The sequence below is a fragment of the Lissotriton vulgaris genome, chromosome 1_1 (genome assembly GCF_964263255.1).
Source record: "Lissotriton vulgaris chromosome 1_1, aLisVul1.2, whole genome shotgun sequence".
In the NCBI taxonomy this organism is placed as follows: Eukaryota; Metazoa; Chordata; class Amphibia; order Caudata; family Salamandridae; genus Lissotriton; species Lissotriton vulgaris.
Window position 1 is genome coordinate 2,080,383,064 of NC_141685.1, and position 24,443 is coordinate 2,080,407,506.

A 24,443-nucleotide genomic window follows, 5' to 3' on the forward strand; every position below is an offset into this window, starting at 1 on the left:
ACGCCTCGATCCGTCTGCTTCTGCCTCCTCAGCCAGACGAGTTCCACAATCTTAAATGGCGCAGCGATCCCCACCTCCACAGCGCCATCTGTCTCGCAGCTGCACCGCAGAAAAATTTCAATGAGGCCGCAGTCAGCGCGGTTCGGGGACCCGCTTCGCACCCCACCACCATTTCTTCCTCGAAGCTGGGAGCCCCCGGCCGCTGCTAGTTCCAGTCCCGCTTCGCCAGCGGTCCTCCACCGAGAAGCGGCAGTCGCCGTGAAATCCGTCCCCGGGGCTCCCATTACAACTCGCCCACCATTTTGCGGCTGCCTCCCATCTCCGCGGCCAGCCAGAGGATCCGCAAAGAACTTCAGGAATCCACTCTGTCCTGCTCCCGAAGCGCACCCAGACAGGCTTGCTCTGCTCCCCAGCACATCGGTGGCATCAGGGGGTTCGATGCCGCAATATATCCGGATTAAAACGGGTTTAAAGGCGGAGCTCGTCGCCTAAGTGGCTTCCCTCATCGGCCTCCAAGCCACGCCCCCATGCAGAGAAATTCTTTATGTACTATTCTTATATAAAGAACCTTAAATTACAAAATTAATTAAAAATGCATTACATACACATCTTAATTTCATTCTTGTACTTTGCACTTAATACATTCTTTTCTCTCCTATCAGATTAACTAGAAATTACTATGCGGTGTATATTTACCTATTGAGTCACTCTGTTTGTTATTTCCTTATCAGTCTTCTCTCCTCAATCGTATTCAATCAAGTGTCTCTGCGTAATAAACACTCTCTAAAGCACATGGACACAGAAGGACAATGTAATGAAAATGATGGTCCCTATACAGTCTATAATATTATTATTTAGTAGTCTTGCTAAAATTTAGCCCATACTAACCTATTTAAACTAAATATTTGTCATAAACAAACCTGCAAGATAATGCAAAATGTTATTAAAATGGATTAATACCCTAAGGAGAAATATAGATGAAAACTAATGTATCCCACGAAATTCGTATGAGTTGTAAGTTCTGTCTTTTTGTAAATTCTTAGGCACTTGACTTGAGATTCTCACCTGTAGTGGAATCGTATAGCTTCATTTTTTTTAAATCCATTTCAACAGTCACTGGTCAAAGAGATTAAATAATAATAACCTTAAATCATTGAGATTACCATAGTGAAGCTCTATACCAATTGAGAGATCATTCCAAGTATGAAAAAGGGCTAAAGTCCCAGTGGGAAAAATCAAAAGATCAGATTAAAAAGAAACTCACATTATTTGGACAAACAATTACTAGATACAGAGGAGTTCAATTCTCTTTGGGTGGAGAATGCCAAAATCTGCATTTTTTATTTCTTACCCATGATGCATAAAAGTGGAAGAATTCTTCCTGGCTGGCCAATAATCTCGGGTATTGGAAGCATTGCGGAACACATTGCAGAATATGTTGATAAGTATTTGGCACTGTTAGAAATGGGATTCCTGGTTGGCTAAGGCTTGCACCAAAGCCAGGCAGAAACCACCACTCTAGTTGGGGCAAGGGAGTTACACGCTGAAGATAACCCCTGCTCACCCCCTTGGTAGCTTGGCACGAGCAGTCGGGCTTATCTCAGAGGCAATGTGTAAAGTGTTTGCACAAAACACACACACACCAGCAACACACTAGGCACACTACAAAAGAAACTCCACACAAGGTTATATCAAAAATAGCCTTTGTATTATCATAAACACATTAGAAACATAATCACACATTTACACTGTGCCAACTGGCAATATTCACAGGGGATTATATACAGGACCAGGCCAATAGGGCCACGGTCAGAACCATCAGCACACAGGTAAGCAAATATAAAACACAACCAGTACCTACTGGCAAAATACTGTATTCCGCATTATATCCTGCAACAGAAAACACATTATACCCTCTGCATCACAAGGCATTAAAACACCTTCGCTCCAACCTCCTAAGTATAAATCACTTTAGACAATAGGTAGCACCAGCATAAACACAGTGCGCAATAACCTCATAAACATCATTAGAGGCATCAATCAGGGTGCATAAATCACATTTGGCACATCATCACATGAGGCACAAAACACATTATGTAGCTTTGTAGAGCCTGTTGCTCTACCAATCTCAACCACAATGACCCCAGGCCTTCTAGCCTTACACCTGGGCCCTAAACGCCCTTTGTCCAGAATGTCAGGGCTTGGCAGCCAATGCAGGAATCTCCAAAGTGCGCAAAGCGCTGGGGCAGGGCAAGAGTGTATCTTACTCCTTCATCTCAAAAATGCCCGAAAGAAAAGAATGGCTCTGGCACTCACTGTGCCTCCGGGGTCCCCAACAGGACTCTACACAATGGTCCTCAAGAAAAATTACAGGCAACATGGTGCCTCCGGGGTCCCTACTGGGACTTCCTAACAACTGTGCCCAGCGTTGGAGAAGCCCGCTCTCCTGCGGGGACAGCTCCGCAAAACCTGTCACCCACAATGTGCCTTGAAAGGGGGCTCTGGTGCGGGGAAAGAAGCAGCTCCCCCCCACCTTTCCCACAGCTCCTCACCTGGACCGGGCACAGGCACTGTATGCAAGGGGGTGGGGGCTCAGTTCCCTCTATCTCCGTGCATGAAGAATGCCCCCGAATATCCAGTAAGGCTGCAGCTGCACAAGGGCCGCACTACGGAGCCCTTCACCACCTCCGCCCTGGTTGGATGGAATACCTGGGCACTCCGGCTCAGGGATGAAAGGCGCAGCAATCTCTCCTGCTCTTCTCCTAACAGATGACTATCCTTCTCTTCACCCGGTCCCTCTCCTGGGGACACGGAGCTAAAGCGTGGGGCCCGCGAGGTTCCGGAAGGCCCTCGGTGGGCGGGACTTTCTCCTTCCGGCCGCAGCTCCACCCAGAGTCAGGCAGCTCGCCTGGCTTCCTGGCCGTGCTGCAGCTGCTGGCTGCACTTCTGTGGCAATACGGGGTAGGCTCCCTTTTTAAACTAAGCACGATTGCGGGGTGGGCACTCGCTCACCAAACTAATTCTCAAGGTGGGGTGGGCACCCGCAAACATCCACTAAAAGTGGGGTGGGCACCCGCAGTTTCGAATATCCATAAAGTGGGGTGGGCACCTGCGAGCCAACCTAAACTCCTCAATGCGGGGCGAGCACCCGCGAAAATAAAGGAAAACGCGGGTGGGCACCAGCTGCTTCAGTAGGCATCAGCGGGGGTAGGCTCTCGCTTAGTCACAAAATGCGTGGGGACTCCCTATGCCAGGATTCCCCCGGTGCTCACGATGCAGCCCAGCGCTGCAGAGACCAGCTCCCTCCAGCAGCACACAGCAAAGCGCACTCGAGGCGCTACAATCCTGGATCTAAAGAGAGAAAGGTCCAAGCAAAATTTCTTCTAGGTCCATGGGGAATAGCTGGGCCCAGGGAGGCCAGCACACCGGACCCTCCAGCAGGGAGGCAAGCCCCTCTGGCAGCTACTCCTGGGCCTCCAGCAGCAGCCAGCCCCAGTTGTCCAGAAACAGCTCAGATTCTCTCTGTCTGCAGCACAGGGCTTGGGGTAACCAGATGCATCTGGTTCACGGGGGAATTGGAGCACTTTGTTTACCAAGTTCCTCTTGTCCTTTGTCAGGCGGGGGCTGGGTGATCAGACACACCACAAGGTGCGGAGCCAGTATTGTACAGGCTAGGCACAGACCTTGTCAGGGACCAGGGAATTCTCCTCCCACTACTCCAAATGCAGAAGTCCCATTCAGCCTAGCACTGCCTCACCCTGCCCCTCCTGGAGCTAACCACACACACCTCACCAGCCCCTGTCACTCAAAAGCCAGACATGCAATTCACATCAGGCAGGCAGACACATAGCCCACAGAAATGCTAACTTCTAAAAGTGGCATTTCTAAAATAATTATAATAAATCTGCACACACCATTGCGCAGCGTTTATGATCACTATTTCAAATATACCAAACTTGGCCATGCTGCGCCTCTAATATCAGGAATTACCATTGAAACACTTATCCGGGAATCCCCAATGCCTTCCTATGGGAGGGCAGCCCATAGAGAAAACAAAAAGGCTGTTTGTCACTACCAGCACATGTCACACACTTAAGATACATGTCCTATCTTTTACCTACAATACACCCTGCCCATAGGGCTAGCTAGGGCTTACCTTAGGGGTGACTGACAGGCAGTGAAAGGGGGGGGTCACAGACCTGGCACACACTTTAGGTGCCACGTCACAGCAACAGTGACACTGCGCACACAGGCCCTGCAATGGCAGAGGCCTGAGATAGGTTTGCAAGGCTACTTTGGTGGGTGGCGCAATTGGCGCTGCAAGCCCACCAGTAGCATGTAATTTACCAGCCCTGTGTGTACGAGATACCACTTTACAAGGGACCGTCAGGTAAATTAAATAGGCCAAACAGGCGTAGAGCAATCTTACCATGTTTATCCCAGAGAGCACACACACTTTACACTGGACAGCAGTGCTAAAGTGCCCAGAGGCCTAAAACCACCAACACCATGTCGGAAAAAAGGCTAGGAGAAAGGTAAAAAGTTTAGGGATGTCCCTGCAAAACGGACCAAGTCCAACAGGCAATTTTTGTTAAAACCTTACAGTCCTATATAAAAAACACCAAAGATTTCCTAAGACGAGTTAGGGACCTTAATTGGGACGATGATATGTGTATGGTGACAATGGATGTGAATAGTGTTAGACCTGACATCTTTTGGCGTGATTACCCCTCTCTTTTTGCCTCTGCCTCCTGTATTTTTGATGCTGTGCTGGATTCGTTTTTGCTGGTTTAGATGCTTTGGACACTCTGCCACTGCTGATCAGTGCCAGAGTGTAAGTGCTCCCTATGTAAATTGTTATTCTGATTGGATATACATGTTCGGCATATTTGTATCACCATGAAGTCCCTAGTAAAGTGCACTGGGTGTGCCAGGGCTGGTGATGACAAAAGCTACTAGTGGGCCTGCAGCACTGATTGTGCCACCCACAGGAGTAGCTCTAAAATGGTGTCTCGGGCCTGCCACTGCAGTGCCTACGGGCAGTTTAGAACTGCCATGTCCTCCTGGTCCGCGTCCCTGCTGACCAGGCCTAACCCTTCCCTTTTCGTGCACATCAGTCATCCCTATGGAAGGCCCAAGGTACCCCCCTGGGCAGGGTGCAGTGTATGTGAAAGGTAGAGCATGTACTAGTGCAGGTGACATGCTCTGGTAGTGAATTACAGCCATTATCGTTTTTCACTATTGTAAGGCTATCTTGCTCCATAGGTTAACATGGGGGATGCTGGCTACAGTGGTTAACGGCATTTCTTCCCATAGGAACAAGATAGGACATAAGTATCTAGTATCCCTGAACTCAGAATTTAATAACGCATCTTTTAGGAAAGGTGGTTTTTAGATCCTGTGTTGAGGACAGCACTTTTAGAAAGTTGCTGTTCTCTTGTCTGACCCTTCTGTGTGCCTGAGACTGTTTGTGTATTGACTGTCTGGTTTGTGAGTGACAGGGGCTGGGGAATTCCCCCAGAGGCTGGATGAGTCAGCACTAGGCTGAGTGGAGCAATTGCTACCTGAGTGGTGGGAGGAGTTAGCACCTGGGCTGAATAGGGCTGTGCCTGCCTGCCACAATGCTGGCTCCACCTCCTGCTGGGCGGCTGAGGACTCTGCCCCTCACTCTGAAAGGAAAGATGCAGCCAGCAAAACAAAGTGCTCAAGATCCACCCAGAACTGGTTCAGACCGGGCTCAGGGCCCACATGCACAGAGAGAACAAAGACCTTAGGGGTATAAGTACAGGACCCCTGACAACAGAAGATTAGATCATCCTGGAAAGCAAGAAGGAACCTCTGCCAAGGAGAAAGCTGACGTGGAAGAAGGAAGATTGTCCCGCTGTTGCTCTGCTGGACTGACCTGCTGTTGCTTTGCTGCCAAGGAGAGGGGAAGGACTTTGCTGTGAGCGGTGTCCCCTGTCTTGTAAGGAATCTCCAAGGGCCCGAGAAGAGCTGGCTCCCTGTTTCCGAAGTCCCAGGAACAAAAGGACTTCACCCCCAGTCTCCCTGAACTCTGCTGAGAGAGTTCTGTCCTTCGTAGAGCGCTTGATCCAGTTGTGGGGCCTCTAGAAGTTGAACCTGAGCTGGGAAGCTTGAGACTAAGCTGAGAAACTTGTGAAGCTTGAGAAGTGTTGCATCGCTCGCTTGCGGAGCGCATCCCCGACAGTGCGAGAAGTTTCCCGCCGCTACGAAGGTCGAGATCGGCGCAGCACCTGACATCGCTGCCGAGGCCGTTGCACCCTTCGTTTGCGGGACGCACCAGACCGGTGCGGGAGAATCGAACATCGCTGCGAGTGTCGTCGCAGAACCTGTCGTCTGGGTGAGATCGCCGCGCCGCTTGCTTGCGGACCGCATCACGTCGCTGCGAACATCGTCGCAGAAAGTCATCACATCGAGGAGCTGCGAGAGAGAGGGTCACCGCTGGTCTGCGCATCGTCGCCCCGGAGATCGTCGCAGCCCCTACGAGATCATCGCATCGTGCCTTGCCGAGAACAGACTTCCCACGGAACCTACGCACCGGAATCTACGCAAGCTGCCTTCCTCCCCTTACAGACCGGATTCGTCGCCGCACGCCCGCTGCTGCAGCGGGGCTGTCGCATCGCCTCCCCAGGGTCTCAGGAGTAACGCACCGCTTGTTTCCACCGCACCAGCTTCCTACTTGTGGAACTTTGTTGCATCTAAAAGGTACTGTGAGTAAACGTGACGCAACTGTGAACTTTTCACGCATCTGTGGATCATTGGATCCCAACGTAAAGAACTTTGATTACAACCTGAAGAACTCATTTGAAACCGTAACCTTGAACTGTGTATGTTGGATTTTTGACGTTTTTGGTCTTGTGTAGTTTAGAATAAATATCTTTATTTTCCTAAACTGTTGTGGAATCAGTTTGTGGTGTTTTCACTGTGTTACTGTGAGTGTTGGTACAAATACTTAACGCATTGCCTCTGGTTAGCCTAGACTGCTCCGGCCAAGCTACCTTGAGGGCGAGCAGGGGTTATCTGAGAGGGTTATCTCCTTGTCCTGACTAGAAGCAAGGGTCCCTATTTGGTCATTGGTACCTACCTCTGCCAACTAGAGACCCCCAGTTCTAACATTGGTGGCAGCGGTGGGATTTGAACTTGTATTTGTACTTGACCCACAGTAATTGGTGTACATCACTAGTGAGTGCAGACCATTACGCCACCGCATACTACTGGTTTTTGAGTTTTTGAATTCTGTTGTTGAGTAACTCTTCGAAAAGCAGCATGTCTCAGAATGGGAAGGCACCCAGTGAGAGGGCAGAAGCAGAATTAGAGTTTTGCATTGAAGATTTGTGTTCATACAGAGTTGAGCAACTGAAGAAATTCTGCCTTGAGTTTGAGTGCCCCATAAAAAGCACCTACAGAAAGGAGGAGCTACAGAGAATCTTGAGAGCCCATTGGGAGGCACGAGAGGAAGATGATGTGGATGTAGAAAATGCTTTTCAAAGCACAGATCTGCCAGTGGGCAGAGTAGGCTCAGGAGCTGGCAGCAACCACTCCGGTAGGGGCCTCACCCCAGAAGAGTTACAGGAAAATCAAAGAATAAGAGAATATGACTTGGAAGTCATGAAAATGAAACTGAGGCAATTAGAGTTGGAGAAAGAAAGGGCAGCGGAAGACAAGAGAGAGGCCCGCGCCTTAGAGGAAAAGAAATTGCTTTTGGATCATGAATTGAGAATAAAAGAGCTGGATCTGAAAAACAAGGAGGTGGATGCCAGTTCTAATGGTGGCAGCGCGCAGCCAGTGCATGGGGGTAAAGTATATATTCCCAAAGACCTGGTACAGAATTACCATAGGAGTGAGGATATTTATGCCTGGTTCACTTCGTATGAAATTGCATTGAAGATGAATGATGTGCCTGACAAGTATTGGGGGGCGGGCCTGTGGAAACATTTTGAGGCGTCTGGGAGGAGTGCTCTAGAGCCTTTAGAATTAACAGGTGCCATGACCTACCCCAATATGAAGGAGGCCTTATGTCTCAGGTATGGCCTTACTCCAGAGCAGTACAGACTGCAGTTTAGAAACTCCAAGAAGAAAGAGTCTGAGACTTGGATGGAGTGTGTGAATGGGTACTCGCGTGCACTGGAAGGTTGGATGAAGGGCAGTAAAGTAACTGATTTGAAGGGGTTGTTGCATTTAATCAGTTGGGAGCACTTGAGTAGTCTTTGTGTTCCAGAGCTGCGCCAGCATCTTTTAGACAGCAAGCTGACAGACCCCATTGAGCTTGCTAAGGAGGCGGACCGCTGGTCCAGTACCAGGGTCCACAAAGGAATTGTGGGTACCACAGCCAAAGGTGGGCAGGGTCCCCAGCAAAAGAGTGGGGGGGACAAGGGTAACCAAAAGGAGTTCTCGCAAGGGCCCCAAAGTAGTTCCCAGGAAAAGGATTCCCAACCCCCCAAGCCTAAACAGCCATGGCCCTCTAAGGGTAGGCGGGACAAGAGAAATAACCAGGGTCCCCCTACCTGCTATCACTGCAACGAGGTGGGCCATATTGCTCCGAAATGTCCCAAGAAGAAGCCCGCACCCACTGGTGCTCCCGCCCCAGCGTTAGCTAGTGTAGCTTTGGGTGGGGATTTGGTTTCTAGTGATTGGGGAGAGCTAGCAGTCATGACCCTTGTCTCGCTAGGAGACCGAGAGATGGTCCCGGAAACCTTACTGCCCTCTAACACTAAGAAATATGGGCAGAAGGTGACCATCAATGGGAGGGAGGTTGAGGCTCTGAGAGACACCGGAGCCAGTGTGACATCCGTGAGGTGTCAGTGGGTGTCTGACGAGCAAATCATCCCTGGTGTACTCCGCCCTGTAGTGGCCGCTGACAGCTCAGTGCGCCTCTGCAAGATAGCGAAGGTTTCCTTTGAATGGGGAGGAGTCTCTGGTCTTTTGGAGGTAGTTGTCAGTGATGCCTTGCCTGTGGACTGTCTGTTAGGCAACGACCTGGAGAGTTCTCCATGGAAAGACATAGAACACCGAACTCACTTGGAGATGTTGGGTCTGCCTGCGTGGATCTGCGTGACCACGCGGGCTATGGCAGCCAGTAAGGGTGAATCAGCAGAACTGGAGCCTGAAACAGTGGCCCAGAGACCTGCCAGGAGAGGAAGAGGCAGAGGGCGCGGGAAACCAGCCCCAGCCGTTCCCACGGTCCAGGAGGAAGCAGAACCTGAGGGGGATGCCCTGGAGCCTACAGGGGAACAGGTGGCCGAACTGGGAGACCTACCTGAGCTGACCCATTGGCAGCAAGAAGGTGGTCCCTCCAGGGAGGAGTTCTGCAGGGAGCAGAAGGAATGCCCTTCCCTCATTGGTCTGCGGCAACAGGCTGTAGATCAGGCAGCAGGTGGAGCAGTCAAAGATCACTATGTTTACTGGGAAGGTGACCTACTTTATAGCGAGCCTAAGTTTGCTGAGCCCGGTGCAGCCCGTGTGCTGGTGGTACCCGAGCGCTTCAGGAACTTCCTAATGGGTCTGGCTCATGACGTGCCTCTCGCAGGACACCTGGGGCAAGACAAGACCCTACACCGGCTTGTCACCCACTTCCACTGGCCCCAGATGAGGAAGCACGTCGGTTCCTTTTGCAGATCTTGCCAAACCTGTCAAGCTAGTGGCAAGACTGGAATGAAGTTGAAGGCCCCCCTTCAACCCTTCCCAGTGGTGAGCACCCCTTTCGAGCGGGTGGGCATAGATATCGTAGGGCCCCTGGACCCCAAGAAAGCCTTAGGCAACAGGTTCATCCTGGTCTTGGTGGACCATGCCACCCGGTACCCGGAAGCAGTCCCTCTCAGGACAATCACAGCACCCGTGGTGGGCCGTGCATTGATGGGGATCTTTTCCCGTGTGGGGTTCCCCAGAGAGGTGGTCTCCGACCGGGGAACCAACTTCATCTCTAGGTACATGAAGTCTCTGTGGGAGGAGTGTGGGGTAACTTATAAGTTCACCACTCCTTACCATCCTCAAGGAAACGGGTTGGTTGAAAAGTTCAACCGGACCCTGAAAGGTATGATTATGGGCCTAGCGGAGCCCATGAGACGGAAGTGGGACGTCTTGTTACCATGCCTGTTGTTTGCCTACAGGGAGGTGCCTCAGAAGTCCTTAGGGTTCAGTCCCTTTGAACTCCTGTATGGCCACCCTGTCAGAGGACCTCTCTCACTGGTGAAGGAGGGTTGGGAAAAGTCCCGTGGGAAAACCCCCCAAGATGTGTTCAGCTATGTGCTGGCCATCCGCAACCAGACACAACGCTTCAGGAAACTCGCTCAGGCGAACCTGGAAGCAAGCCAGGAAGAAATGAAAAGATGGTACGATCAGAATACCACTCTGGTCGAATTTCAACCTGGGCAGAAAGTGTGGGTGATGGCGCCAGTGGAGCCTTGCGCGCTCCAAGACAAGTGGTCTGGGCCATACGAGGTGGTGGAAAGGAAGAGTGAGGTAACCTACCTGGTTAACCTGAAGACTCCCAGGCAGCCCCTGAGAGTTTTACACGTGAACCGCCTCAAACCACACTTTGAGAGGTCTGAAGTAACCATGCTCATGGCTACAGATGCAGGAATGGAAGAGGATAGTGATCCTCTCCCTGACCTCCTGGCAGTTAAGGAGCACGATGGGTCAGTGGATGGTGTGGTCCTCTCGCCCACCCTGACCCCAGAACAGCAGAATGACTGTCGCCAAGTGTTGGGTCAGTTCTCCTCTCTGTTCTCCCTGACCCCAGGAGTCACCAACTGGTGCGTCCATGATGTGGACACTGGAGACAGTCTGCCTGTGAAGCAAAAATTTTACAGGGTAGCTGACAAGGTCAGGGCCAGCATCAAGGAAGAGGTTCCCAAGATGTTGGCGCTAGGGGTGATTGAGCCCTCCAGCAGCCCCTGGGCTAGCCCAGTGGTCTTGGTCCCCAAGAAAGCTGCTACCCCCGGTGGCCCGCCAGAACTCCGGTTTTGCGTGGACTACCGTGGGCTCAATGCGGTCACGAAGACTGACGCACACCCTATCCCCAGAGCTGATGAGCTCGTGGATCGGTTGGGAGCTGCCAAGTACCTCAGTACGTTCGATTTGACTTCAGGATACTGGCAGATTGCCTTAACTGACGGGGCCAAAGAGAGGTCAGCATTTTCAACGCCAGAGGGGCACTTCCAGTTCCGTGTCATGCCCTTTGGGTTGAAGAATGCCCCTGCCACGTTCCAGAGACTGGTTAACCAGGTACTGTCCGGGCTGGAGGAATTCAGCGCCGCATACCTGGATGACATTGCTGTGTTCAGCTCCACGTGGGAAGAACACTTGCAACACCTCTGCGAAGTGTTGGAGGCTCTGCAAAAGGCAGGCCTCACTATCAAGGCCAGTAAGTGCCAGATAGGGCAGGGATCTGTGGTGTATTTGGGACACCAGGTGGGGAGCGGCCAGGTGGCGCCCCTACGGGCTAAGATCGATACCATTCTGGCTTGGGAGCCCCCCAAGACCCAGACAGAGGTGAGAGCCTTTTTAGGACTCACCGGGTATTACAGACGGTTTGTCAAGGGATATGGCACCATTGTCGCCCCCTTGACAGAACTCACTTCCAAGAAGTTGCCCAAAAGAGTTGACTGGACTGACGCCTGCCAAACTGCTTTTGAGGCCCTGAAGACTGCGATGTGCACAGCACCGGTGCTCAAGGCACCTGACTTTTCCAGTGAGTTCATAGTTCAGACGGACGCTTCAGAGCATGGTGTGGGAGCAGTACTCTCACAAGCCACTGACGAGAATGGAGACCAGCCAGTAGCTTTCATTAGTCGGAGGCTACTCCCCAGGGAACAGAAGTGGAGTGCGATTGAAAGGGAGGCTTTTGCTGTGGTCTGGGCTCTGAAAAAGTTGAGGCCCTACCTGTTTGGGACTCACTTTCGTGTTCAGACCGACCACAGGCCCCTCAGGTGGTTAATGCACATGAGGGGTGAAAATCCAAAACTGTTGAGGTGGTCCATCTCCCTACAGGGAATGGACTTTACGGTGGAGCACCGCCCTGGTACAGAACACGCCAACGCTGATGGTCTGTCCAGGTTTTTCCGCCTTAGTGAAGAGAACTCCCAAGAGGGTGGGTAGTTCTCCCCACTTTCAGCTGGAGGGGACTCGTGTTAGACCTGACATCTTTTGGCGTGATTACCCCTCTCTTTTTGCCTCTGCCTCCTGTATTTTTGATGCTGTGCTGGATTCGTTTTTGCTGGTTTAGATGCTTTGGACACTCTGCCACTGCTGATCAGTGCCAGAGTGTAAGTGCTCCCTATGTAAATTGTTATTCTGATTGGATATACATGTTCGGCATATTTGTATCACCATGAAGTCCCTAGTAAAGTGCACTGGGTGTGCCAGGGCTGGTGATGACAAATGCTACTAGTGGGCCTGCAGCACTGATTGTGCCACCCACAGGAGTAGCTCTAAAATGGTGTCTCGGGCCTGCCACTGCAGCGCCTACGGGCAGTTTAGAACTGCCATGTCCTCCTGGTCCGCGTCCCCGCTGACCAGGCCTAACCCTTCCCTTTTCGTGCACATCAGTCATCCCTATGGAAGGCCCAAGGTACCCCCCTGGGCAGGGTGCAGTGTATGTGAAAGGTAGAGCATGTACTAGTGCAGGTGACATGCTCTGGTAGTGAATTACAGCCATTATCGTTTTTCACTATTGTAAGGCTATCTTGCTCCATAGGTTAACATGGGGGATGCTGGCTACAGTGGTTAACGGCATTTCTTCCCATAGGAACAAGATAGGACATAAGTATCTAGTATCCCTGAACTCAGAATTTAATAACGCATCTTTTAGGAAAGGTGGTTTTTAGATCCTGTGTTGAGGACAGCACTTTTAGAAAGTTGCTGTTCTCTTGTCTGACCCTTCTGTGTGCCTGAGACTGTTTGTGTATTGACTGTCTGGTTTGTGAGTGACAGGGGCTGGGGAATTCCCCCAGAGGCTGGATGAGTCAGCACTAGGCTGAGTGGAGCAATTGCTACCTGAGTGGTGGGAGGAGTTAGCACCTGGGCTGAATAGGGCTGTGCCTGCCTGCCACAATGCTGGCTCCACCTCCTGCTGGGCGGCTGAGGACTCTGCCCCTCACTCTGAAAGGAAAGATGCAGCCAGCAAAACAAAGTGCTCAAGATCCACCCAGAACTGGTTCAGACCGGGCTCAGGGCCCACATGCACAGAGAGAACAAAGACCTTAGGGGTATAAGTACAGGACCCCTGACAACAGAAGATTAGATCATCCTGGAAAGCAAGAAGGAACCTCTGCCAAGGAGAAAGCTGACGTGGAAGAAGGAAGATTGTCCCGCTGTTGCTCTGCTGGACTGGCCTGCTGTTGCTTTGCTGCCAAGGAGAGGGGAAGGACTTTGCTGTGAGCGGTGTCCCCTGTCTTGTAAGGAATCTCCAAGGGCCCGAGAAGAGCTGGCTCCCTGTTTCCAAAGTCCCAGGAACAAAAGGACTTCACCCCCAGTCTCCCTGAACTCTGCTGAGAGAGTTCTGTCCTTCGTAGAGCGCTTGATCCAGTTGTGGGGCCTCTAGAAGTTGAACCTGAGCTGGGAAGCTTGAGACTAAGCTGAGAAACTTGTGAAGCTTGAGAAGTGTTGCATCGCTCGCTTGCGGAGCGCATCCCCGACAGTGCGAGAAGTTTCCCGCCGCTACGAAGGTCGAGATCGGCGCAGCACCTGACATCGCTGCCGAGGCCGTTGCACCCTTCGTTTGCGGGACGCACCAGACCGGTGCGGGAGAATCGAACATCGCTGCGAGTGTCGTCGCAGAACCTGTCGTCTGGGTGAGATCGCCGCGCCGCTTGCTTGCGGACCGCATCACGTCGCTGCGAACATCGTCGCAGAAAGTCATCACATCGAGGAGCTGCGAGAGAGAGGGTCACCGCTGGTCTGCGCATCGTCGCCCCGGAGATCGTCGCAGCCCCTACGAGATCATCGCATCGTGCCTTGCCGAGAACAGACTTCCCACGGAACCTACGCACCGGAATCTACGCAAGCTGCCTTCCTCCCCTTACAGACCGGATTCGTCGCCGCACGCCCGCTGCTGCAGCGGGGCTGTCGCATCGCCTCCCCAGGGTCTCAGGAGTAACGCACCGCTTGTTTCCACCGCACCAGCTTCCTACTTGTGGAACTTTGTTGCATCTAAAAGGTACTGTGAGTAAACGTGACGCAACTGTGAACTTTTCACGCATCTGTGGATCATTGGATCCCAACGTAAAGAACTTTGATTACAACCTGAAGAACTCATTTGAAACCGTAACCTTGAACTGTGTATGTTGGATTTTTGACGTTTTTGGTCTTGTGTAGTTTAGAATAAATATCTTTATTTTCCTAAACTGTTGTGGAATCAGTTTGTGGTGTTTTCACTGTGTTACTGTGAGTGTTGGTACAAATACTTAACGCATTGCCTCTGGTTAGCCTAGACTGCTCCGGCCAAGCTACCTTGAGGGCGAGCAGGGGTTATCTGAGAGGGTTATCTCCTTGTCCTGACTAGAAGCAAGGGTCCCTATTTGGTCATTGGTACCTACCTCTGCCAACTAGAGACCCCCAGTTCTAACAAATAGTTTATACACTGGCAATGTATTTAAGCAGTAAAATACTTTCTCTATGCAAAATTAGCTCGCCACTTGCAATACTCCATTATGATTCTGGAACTGGTGGAGCTAGCTCTTAATAACTTTTTTCTATATAGAATGGACCTTTTTCACCAAATGAAAGGGACTGCCATGTGTTCCTTCATATGCAAATCTATTAACTGGCTAATATGAGAGAGAGCATATCTGGAAAATGAAAGATGTATTTGAAGAGAAATTAACATACAGGGGCAGGTACATAGACAACATCGTTATTATTTGGAAGGGAAGTTAGGAAACACTAAAAGCATTCCACGCATACTAGAATAATAATCAATATAACGTCACTCTCACCTTGGAGTATAGTAAAAAATGCACTTACTTTTTGAATTAACGAACTATACAGGAAGTCCACAACATGCAAATTTCATCCTACGTGCTGAGTCAGGACATTTAAAGAGACAGATTGATACTGTACCTTTTGGGGAATTCTTACCTGCTAAGCGTAATTGTTATGAATCCAGTGAGTATGAGAAGGTACCTGAAGACATTGCACTCGGATTTAGAAGATGTGGATACAATTTGGAAATAATTGGAAGAGCAAAAAGAAGGGCTCATTAGGTAACGAGATGAACTGAAGTTGAAGGTCACACCTGAAGTTCATGATATAGAGAGGTAAATAACATATAGTTAAGGCAACAGAAGAGAGTATAATAACTTAGGAAACACTGGGATGTCCTCACGCTAGCTATGGACATCAATAAAATCTTGCATGCAAAACCAATTATGGTATATAAGAAGGCACCGATGTTGAGATCTTTACTAAGCCCTAGTGGCACTTTTAAGTTTGAAGTTCTTGGTACGGTCATATTGGTGGTATAATTCTTTTTGCTGTAAACATGGAATACAAAAACCACAGTTGATGGACAGAATGCAGAACAATGTCATACATTCACCCCAGTACAGAGATCTGGGCCTAAATCAATCGTTTTTTTTTGCACTCCACACCACCCCAGTTCAGACATGGCCATATGCAAATCAGTCTGACCCTGTGCCTCATGGGAACAGTCCACCCCGAACTGATAAGCCATGCCTTCCCTGGACCGGAAACAAGCTTCCAAGAACCGGTTTCTGGCATTCCAGCTGTCTTCAGCCCAGCTTGCTTGAATCCAGTGGTGTGGAGAGCATGGGACTCACGTCTGAGCATACCCATCCCACTCGGGGTGACCAATGCAAAAACCACAGTTGATGGACCTAATGCAGAACAATGTCATACATTCACCCTAGTACAGAGATCTGGTCCTAAATCCATCGTTTATTTGCACTCCACACCACCCCAGTTCAGACATGGCCATATGCAAATCAGTCTGACCCTGTGCCTCATGGGAACAGTCCAGCCCGAATTGCCAAGCCAGCCCTTCCCTGGACCGGAAACAAGCTTCCGAGGACCGGTTTCTGGCATTCCAGCCGTCTTCAGCCCGGCTTGCTTGAATCCAGTGGTGTGGAGAGCATCGGACTCACGTCTGAGCATACCCATCCCACTCGGGGTGACAAATGCAAAAAACACAGTTGATGGACAGAATGCAGAACAATGTCATACATTCACCCCAGTACAGAGATCTGTGCCTAAATCCATCGTATTTTGTTGCTGCTTCTCGGTGGAATTAGTCTGGGTTTTGATACCACTGCCTCTGAAACTTTCAATTACATCAGACTTGGTCCTAGATCGTTAGGTGTGATTACCCAGCTGGAGGAGCGGAAAGGCACACAGCAACAGAATAAAAGTACTTTTTAAGGAAAGATTCAGTGGTTGGTAATGTAAAAAAGGTTGATTGGCCTAAAGTTTTCCAAGAAATACAATCATATGACAAGGTATCATTTTCAGGGAACAAAAACGCTGTATGTAGTAAGCACTATCGCAAAGAGGGTATTTCTGGATGCTATTTCAGAATGTTGCTAATTTAATAGAGCACAGAGCTCTGAACACCAGCCTGTCAAGGTTGTTCACCCTATATTGGACAAGAGATTAGGAAAATGTTTAAAAAGAGGCCGCAGTAGGTTTATTGTAAAACATAGTAATACAGATGCCTACCAAAAAAGATAGGTAAATAACCTCAGCAGCCCAAATGTTTATTTTTAAGAATAAAAAGATGTCTGGCAGCCTAGATAGCCAAGCTTCCATCAAATATTTATAAATGTCCTGTGCCATTCTTGCAGCCTACTGAGTAGAGGCTAGTGATGTGAATTGTAAGTTTGGACTAATATCTGCTTTGCTCCACACATGCCGACTCTTACACTAAACAAGAAGCAAAACTACATTTCACTCCTCTTTCGGACTATAGCTCCCAGGCTGGTAGTCCACTATCAACAGGCTTGGTAGGAGAACTCCCATGTCAAATAGGTTTGAGATACTCGAAGTTGAAAGGGCACCTCTCTGTAAAGAAGGGTATTATTCCAGAAATGAAGGAAATCAAAAGCAGGATTTCACGTTTGAAGATACACTCCTCTGCGAGGAACCAGCTGGTGAAACAATGGAGTGTGCCAGCTGGTTAAAACATGTAGCGTGCATTAGAATGTAAATACATAAAGAAACACAGAAGAAAGACTATACCTTACACTCTCGCTGTTGAATGATAAAAGAAAATACTAAGCCACTACGGGGAACCAGCAAAAGGTTACTTGTGGGCCTCTGGCTTTGCCTCCTGAGACATCACATCAGCAGGTCAAAAACAAGACCCCCACAGTGTGCCTCAGTAGAAAAGTTGTTCAGATCGATCTGTAGGGATATAATGGTAAAGTTTAAGGTATCAGCAAAATCAGAAGGCGATTTTAAAAACGAGATAACCTTGCAGAACCACGGCTGTGAAGGACCAGATGCATGCATTCCAGAAGACTACAAATATATACATGCAAGCCATCTCGAGATTATAGGCTAGTGGAGAAGTAATACTTGGTGGGTTAGAAGTTATTGAGAACCAAGCAAGAAGAAATGGTGTAGGTATTGTGAATGGGCATGAACCAGAAACGGGTAACTATATCAAGGCAAATATGATTACATGTTTGAAAGGCAACACACTTAGCAAAGTTAGTTCAGTCGACTTGGAACGTGAAATGCATTGGGTCCAGAGATCCATTTAAACTCAATCTAAACAGGAAGAAACCACATAGGATTTTAGTTCTTTTTTTAAACCTATTTAGTGAAAGATGAAATTATTGCTTCTCATTAAAAGCTGAGACCTTCTAGGTCCAAGATGTCCCCTTTTTCATTGGATGCAAAGTTTGTACTATGATAAGGGATCGACTGAGAGCTGGCTAATATGATGGAAGAACTAAAGCGGTTACGCTGAAGAGGTTGCTGAATGTATTGGAAAATGCAAAGTATATCTTTGTTGCAATAATTACAGATTGTTTTCACTCGCTTGAATTGTAGCATCCCATTTCTACAAATAAAGATGTGTTGGACTTTCGTGAAATTGGAGTTCTCCACTGTTAAAACAACTGGTGGAACTGGTAATCAGTGCTATGAAATGTGATAGGAATGTCTCCATCAAGGCTCCCGGTGTCTGTGCTTAACGTGAAGTTTTCTTTTTAAGGTTTTAATCATCTCAGTAGAGCTACCTCTGAATTGTTCTGAAGAATGGTGATTTTGATAAATGTCTTTACCAGTTCTGCAATAGACTGAGCTTTTGTATGGAAGCTGATTTTGGAGTTGCCAGTGGTTCTCAAGAGGGGTTATGTTTATGAGACATGTAGTGTTATGCTTATATTAATATTTTGTCCCCGCTCTCTAATTTATAATCTCTTCTTTATAAAAAGGGCTTTCACTTTATTCTTATTTTTTGCTCTTCAGTTTCTTTTTTCCATATATTGCCTTTTATTTTGCCACCCTTGCTCTTAATCTCTATAATAAAAATGGATTGTTATAATTTTATCGTTCGGGGTGAATGAGCAAAATAAATAAGTACATATTTTTCCTCACGGCAAATCAAATTAAAAGAAAAAAATGTCATTTTATTTTCATAGCACTTGACAACGTTTGTGTTGGATCGGAAAGAGGGCATGATAACTGTAGATGATGGCATAAGAAAGCTGAAATTGCTTGATGCAAAGGGCAAAGTCTGGACACAAGATATGACTCTTCAAGTAGATGACAAAGCTGTTATCCTATCAGACATAGAGTCAAAGGTAAGTCCTTAATAGTGGCGCTATGGGTGTTACTCTAACAATGTTGATGAGATGTAATGACTGTCATCACAACGTCATCCATCATGTACTTTTATTACCTTGAAGGTTGAAGATTTCTGTTTCAGACTTACATTTCAATCTTAGCACAATTCTTGTGGCCAGCAGTCACTCTCTTTCACACATACACTTGACCAGAATGATCCCTTCAAACAAAATGTATTGAGGTTTGCAGACTTTGAAAACGTCCATCCATCCCGCTCACCCATTACATTGGAAAAGCCCAGTAATAATAAAGAAGTACTGCAGATCAAATAAGAACAGTTCACCCAAAACAGTCAATCATGTCCTTGCCATGGTTTCCAGTCTTGTTGGACCTCATGGAAAATGTGTAATATATAATGGGGAGGCTTTGGTGACTTAGTAACAGCTTAATTCACTTTCACTATTACGGTTTCTGGATTTTGCTTGTAGTACTTCAGCACAAAATACAGAACAATCGAGGGAGAAAAGAATAAAGACAAGAACATAGTTCTTTTGATTGTCAAAAGCTTACTGTTCATTCTTTTATATGCATTCAAATGTTGAACATACAACTGAATAATTGTGCCAAATTGTCAAATGTTCAGAGCAACTTTAGATTGTTTTCCAAGAGCAGCAAATATGCATCACTAGGGAGGTCAGGAAACACAAGATTTTCTGGTCCTTATTAGAGGAATTTAATGAAGAGATTACTGGCAGTTTATTTGAAACCAAACTCCGATTAGACTAGAGGCACTCGGTAATCGAAGATAAATACAATAACCATCCACAGATTAAAAGGCCACAGAGGAGGGTCGTCGTACATAGGGTTGGTCCATGTGCCTTGAGGTGATGCTCAACATAGAGTGAACTTGATCAGAATGTGCAGGAAGCCTTGCAAGGTAGATCATGTAGCATAGGCTCTTGCTGGACTGGTTAGAAGAGTGCAAGTGAAGGGATTTATGGAATATTATATGCGGGGCAAGGTGTTTCAGACAACTCAAGTCCACCATCTCCCTACCCAGCTATCCTTCTTTGGCCAGCATCACCTGCCTGGTGAGTGGTTCATTCACATTGTGATCGAAGGCTGACATTAAACTAAAATTGTACCAGGAATACGTTTAAAAAATGCCAAAAGGCTCTTAATAGCCTTCTAACACTCCAGTAACAAAAACACGAAGTTCAGGTATTGCAACATAAATTCACCATTGCAACAATACACAATTAAAACTGCATTGTATTTAAAAAAAAAACATACAGGAAGCTTGAACTTTGGTCTGGCAGCAATAGTCCACCATAGCAGCAGCTATTCCCTAGCATCAGACCCACAGTCACTTCAAAATACGGCACTGAAAACAGAGTAACAAAAACCTTCAGCACATAAGAACTCAGTTGAACTGAGGAGCCATGTTGTTGTTGTTATAAATTAATGTATTAATAATTATAATAATGCGCTCAATTGCCTGACAGGATTCCTGGTGCTGAGGCCTAACACTACAACAGCAATTAAAGTGAACAGCCAGGTTTTAGGCGACTTTCTAAACTGACCGAGGTGTGCAGTCTTTCACAGAGAAATAGGTAAGCTGTTTTTATAGACAATGCTCTGCCCCCTGACCTGAGAAAGTCTGAATATTTGTTATGTTAGAAGGATGGCTTCTTCCGAACACTGTAGATGGGCAGGATAATACATAGTAATCTTGTTCGGTATGTAGATAGCACCCATCGTGTGTAAGGCCTTGTAAACAATACGGAGAGACTTGAAAATAATCCTCTTAGCTACTAGTAATGTGTTTAGTTTCTTAGCCACAGAGGAGTCTGATGAAATTTGTGGAAGTGACCACGTCAGAAGAACTGTAGCATTCTGTTTACAAGGAAAATTGTTTGATCAAAGAATCTGAAGCTCCCGGGAACAAAGAATTATCAGAATCTAACTGATGAAGTATAGTAGCTTGAACATCAAGCAATTGAGTAGTCATTTGACCTCTGCAGTGAAAATAATGTCGTAAGCAAGCAGTGATGAAGCTAGGACATATGCATGGAGGTCTAGGCGAGATGTGACTTGTAGCCCAATCAGATTGCGGTTTCTTTCTGCCTGCTGTCTTATTTGAGAATCCATTATTCCTCCTGGGATCACAGCTGAGTGCAGACCCAATGGCCTGGACTCAAGAAAGCTGACAGACAGGCCACACTGCCTTGTGGGTGGAGGAAGTGATAACAACCATCAAACTGCCTGCGCTCACGGCACATGGGACATCGCTGATCTCATCCTTGCAAATGAAACTGACATTTTAGTGCTGACGGAACGTAGCTTAACAAATCTTCTGGACCGATAATCAATATTTTAGTGCCCCCCAACCATAACATCATCAGGCTTGATAGACAGGGTGGGCCAGGTGGCAGCATGGCTTGCATTCATCGTATCAATTTATCAGTTAGACAACTGCACTGTGATTCTCGTGCGAATACAGGTGCTTTGAGGTCTCATGCAACAACAAGCAGGCTTGCAAATTCCACGCCCTCGACCACCCTCCAAGAGCCAATCCCTCTTTTATAGAACAGGTCATGGAAAACATTTCAACTAATGTGAACTGTCCAGGCACCCAGACCTTCCTGGAGGACTTAACCCTGCATTGGAATGACCTGAATAACTCGTCAGTCAATAGCCTTAAATCCTTCATATCACCCTCAACCTTACTCAAATATGTGACAGTCCTACACACAACAAGGGAGCTACCTTAGATGTGGTTATTGGCAAGAGCAACTCCACTCAACTTGAATCTATTCTCCCATTTGACTGGTCTGACCACCACTGCATCTCCTTCCTTGTCTCAGAACCGGTGAGAGCCATTAAATCTCAGATGAAGAATCCTAGAATCTGGCAAAGACATCTGAGAAATATTAACCTATATTTCCTCCCGCACAGGTAGCATCTTGCCTCCTCCCCGGACATTATGGCTGTTGATGACCTTCCAGATCACTACAGTCACTTGATGTCCAACATACTAAACGCTATGCTACCACTACAACTGAAAAGAATACCTTCCAAAATCTCCAAATCTTGGTACAATGGGAACCTAAATACTGAGAGAAGAAATCTAAGACTAGCAGAACGTATATGGAGATCCTCGTCCTCTGTGTACCATCTTACGCAGCTGAGATCTCTCAAACGTATATAACAAACGCATCAGAAGCTCTAAAGCTTTCTTCTTCAGAGAGCAACTAGACCAAGCAAGAAATCATCCAAAAACGTTGTTTGAACTCATCAATTTAACAACCCACCTATTCCACCCTCTGCAGGACCAGGTCAGCAGCCATACTGGGGGGAGTTTGCTTTCCTTATTCCGTGATAAAACAACAAAGATTGAACAGGATCTATGGGCAGCCAGTGAGAATCTACCTGCCACCTTTGTTTCCCTTGGGCCGGTTGTGCCCCCACAACGTCTAGTTCTCCCTCCCAAAAACAATGCCTCTTGGAGTTTATTCCAAACCATTGATGAGAGCACCATTTGAAAAACTCTAAAACCTTCCAACCATTCCAATGACCCCGTACCTCCGAACCTCTTCAAGGAGATCGGATCATCCATACTCACAACAGTCCTATCACCAAAGGAGGAAACTTCCATTAAGCATCCTGAGAAAAATAAAACTGTTCCTTCCACACAACGAACTCAAAACTGTGGTGCAAGCTTTAGTGATCTCTAAGCTGGATTATGGCAGTGCAACCCTCTGTGGACGTCCGAGAGCTAGATGGCTCCACTCAAGGCCTCTCTCAGTTCCGCTGCAAGACTCATCACAGGCTCCAAACGTTATCATCACATCTCGCCTGAGCTAAAAGCGCTTAATTGGCTCTCGTATGAAGCAAGGATGCATCTAAAAATTGCCTGCATGACTCTCAAAGCTCTACACTTCAACACCCCACTATATCTTGCCCAAAGAGCTCTCAGGAGGCTCTAGATCCTCTAGAGTCTCCAGCACCTTACTACTTAAACCACAGAAATTCCATAAAATGAAGACATACAATCAATTATTCTCTGGTATTGCACCTAGAATTTGGAACTCCTTGCCCCCGGAATTAAGACTGAATCATTCTACAGCTTCCTTCAAAAGGGACGTCAAACTGATTCTGATGAAAAAACTTCTGGGTTAGTACCACAGTCCACCTGAGAAGGCGCTTCATTATCCTTGTCTCAAGTGCACTATAATGATTGTTATTGTTATTTAGTTCTGTCCTCTCCTGTTCAGCTGTGATATTAACTCTTGCTCCCTTATTAAGAAAGTCAAAGGGTTACGCTGAAAGGATTCTTTTGTCAGTCCTTCAGTCTCACACTAGAGTTTGCTCTCTTACTCTTCCCCGTTTTTGAAATGTTCTACTCTTGTGACCGATTTTGTCCTTTTTTGGTCCTTCCTGTTCTATTGTGGTTTATTTTTCTTGCACCCTTGTAACTATATAACTACCTTTCTGTGAAACGCTTTGATACCCCCTGTGGTCTTGGCCGCGCTATATAAAACTATTTAAATAAATAAAATAAATAGCAGGTGGGCATGGTGGGACTCTGGGTAGGATACACAAGAGACTTTAGTTAACCCTGTGTAATTCCAAACCAAGTTCATCTTGAAGATACAAATCTAAGATCAGCTATTGTGACAGTCTGGTTAGAATCTGATTAAAATATCAGCAAGTGAATTATTGCCTTTGTTGTCCTGCATCAAAAAATGTATATAGCAAAAAAAAGTTAATCTGGAATGGATGCGTGCGTGACTCCGTCCGAAGGGATCAATAAATAGAGGGCCTGTCAGGAAGTCCTGCATGCATGTTGCCTCAGGGCTCTTCTCTGAGCCCCACCTTGTATAATCATTACATTCGACCGTTTGAACAGGCCATTAAATCCTTACGGCTCACACTGATATCATACACGGACAACACCCAGCTTTTCACAAACAATCCAACAATAGACTTGGCCAACCTCCAAAAGAGACTTCTTGCTGTTGCAGAGTGGTTAATTGCCAATTCTCTCTGCCTGAATGTGAGCAAAATAGAAATTATTTTACTATGAAGAGATACCCACTCTTGTGGTGATCATTGGTGCCCCTACTCTCTCGGGTCTCCCCATACCAAAGACCTCCATCAAAAACCTAGGAGTTTGAATGGAGAGCATCTTGACTTTTGAGGTCTAAGACAAATCAGTAGCGGGCACCTGTTTTGAGCTTTTGAGATGCTTTAAGCCCACTGTTGGTCTTTTTTGACCCCAGCACCCTTCATATCATCATCTGAGCAGTAATCTTATCTGGCTAGTTTATTGTAACAGCTTGTATTTGGGACTAACAAGATGGTTATAAAAAAAACTCCAGCTGGCCCAAAATGCTGAGGCCAGGCTGTTATTCTCCCTCCCAAAAATGGGTTTTCTTCGTAAACTACACTTGCTCCCTGTTAATAAGCATATTCACTTTAAGACCCTGTGTCTTGACCGCAAGATCCTGCACTCCCAGGGGACCCCTATCTTCCTATCATGTCTCTCCTCCCTTGCGCCCAGCCAATCTCAATTTGACCATTGTTCCTCAAGTTAGGAGAGTCAGACCGGAAGGCTGCTCTTTCTGCACAAAGGCACCTTCCCTCTGGAATTTTCTTTCTCTCTCCATCAG

The 24,443-nt window shown here is 47.4% G+C and overlaps 1 protein-coding gene across 11 annotated transcripts in view; it reads left to right on the forward strand.

Moving 5' to 3' along the window:
- The window catches only part of EPS8 (EGFR pathway substrate 8, signaling adaptor), a 1,020,454-nt gene that overhangs the window by 576,308 nt on the left and 419,703 nt on the right, over nucleotides 1-24,443 (forward strand). For all 11 annotated transcript variants that reach the window (XM_086920872.1, XM_086920932.1, XM_086920898.1 and 8 more), the window contains one exon: nucleotides 18,624-18,785. In XM_086920872.1, coding sequence (XP_086776998.1) covers nucleotides 18,624-18,785 — 162 coding nt within the window. The remainder of the gene's footprint in view (nucleotides 1-18,623; nucleotides 18,786-24,443) is intronic.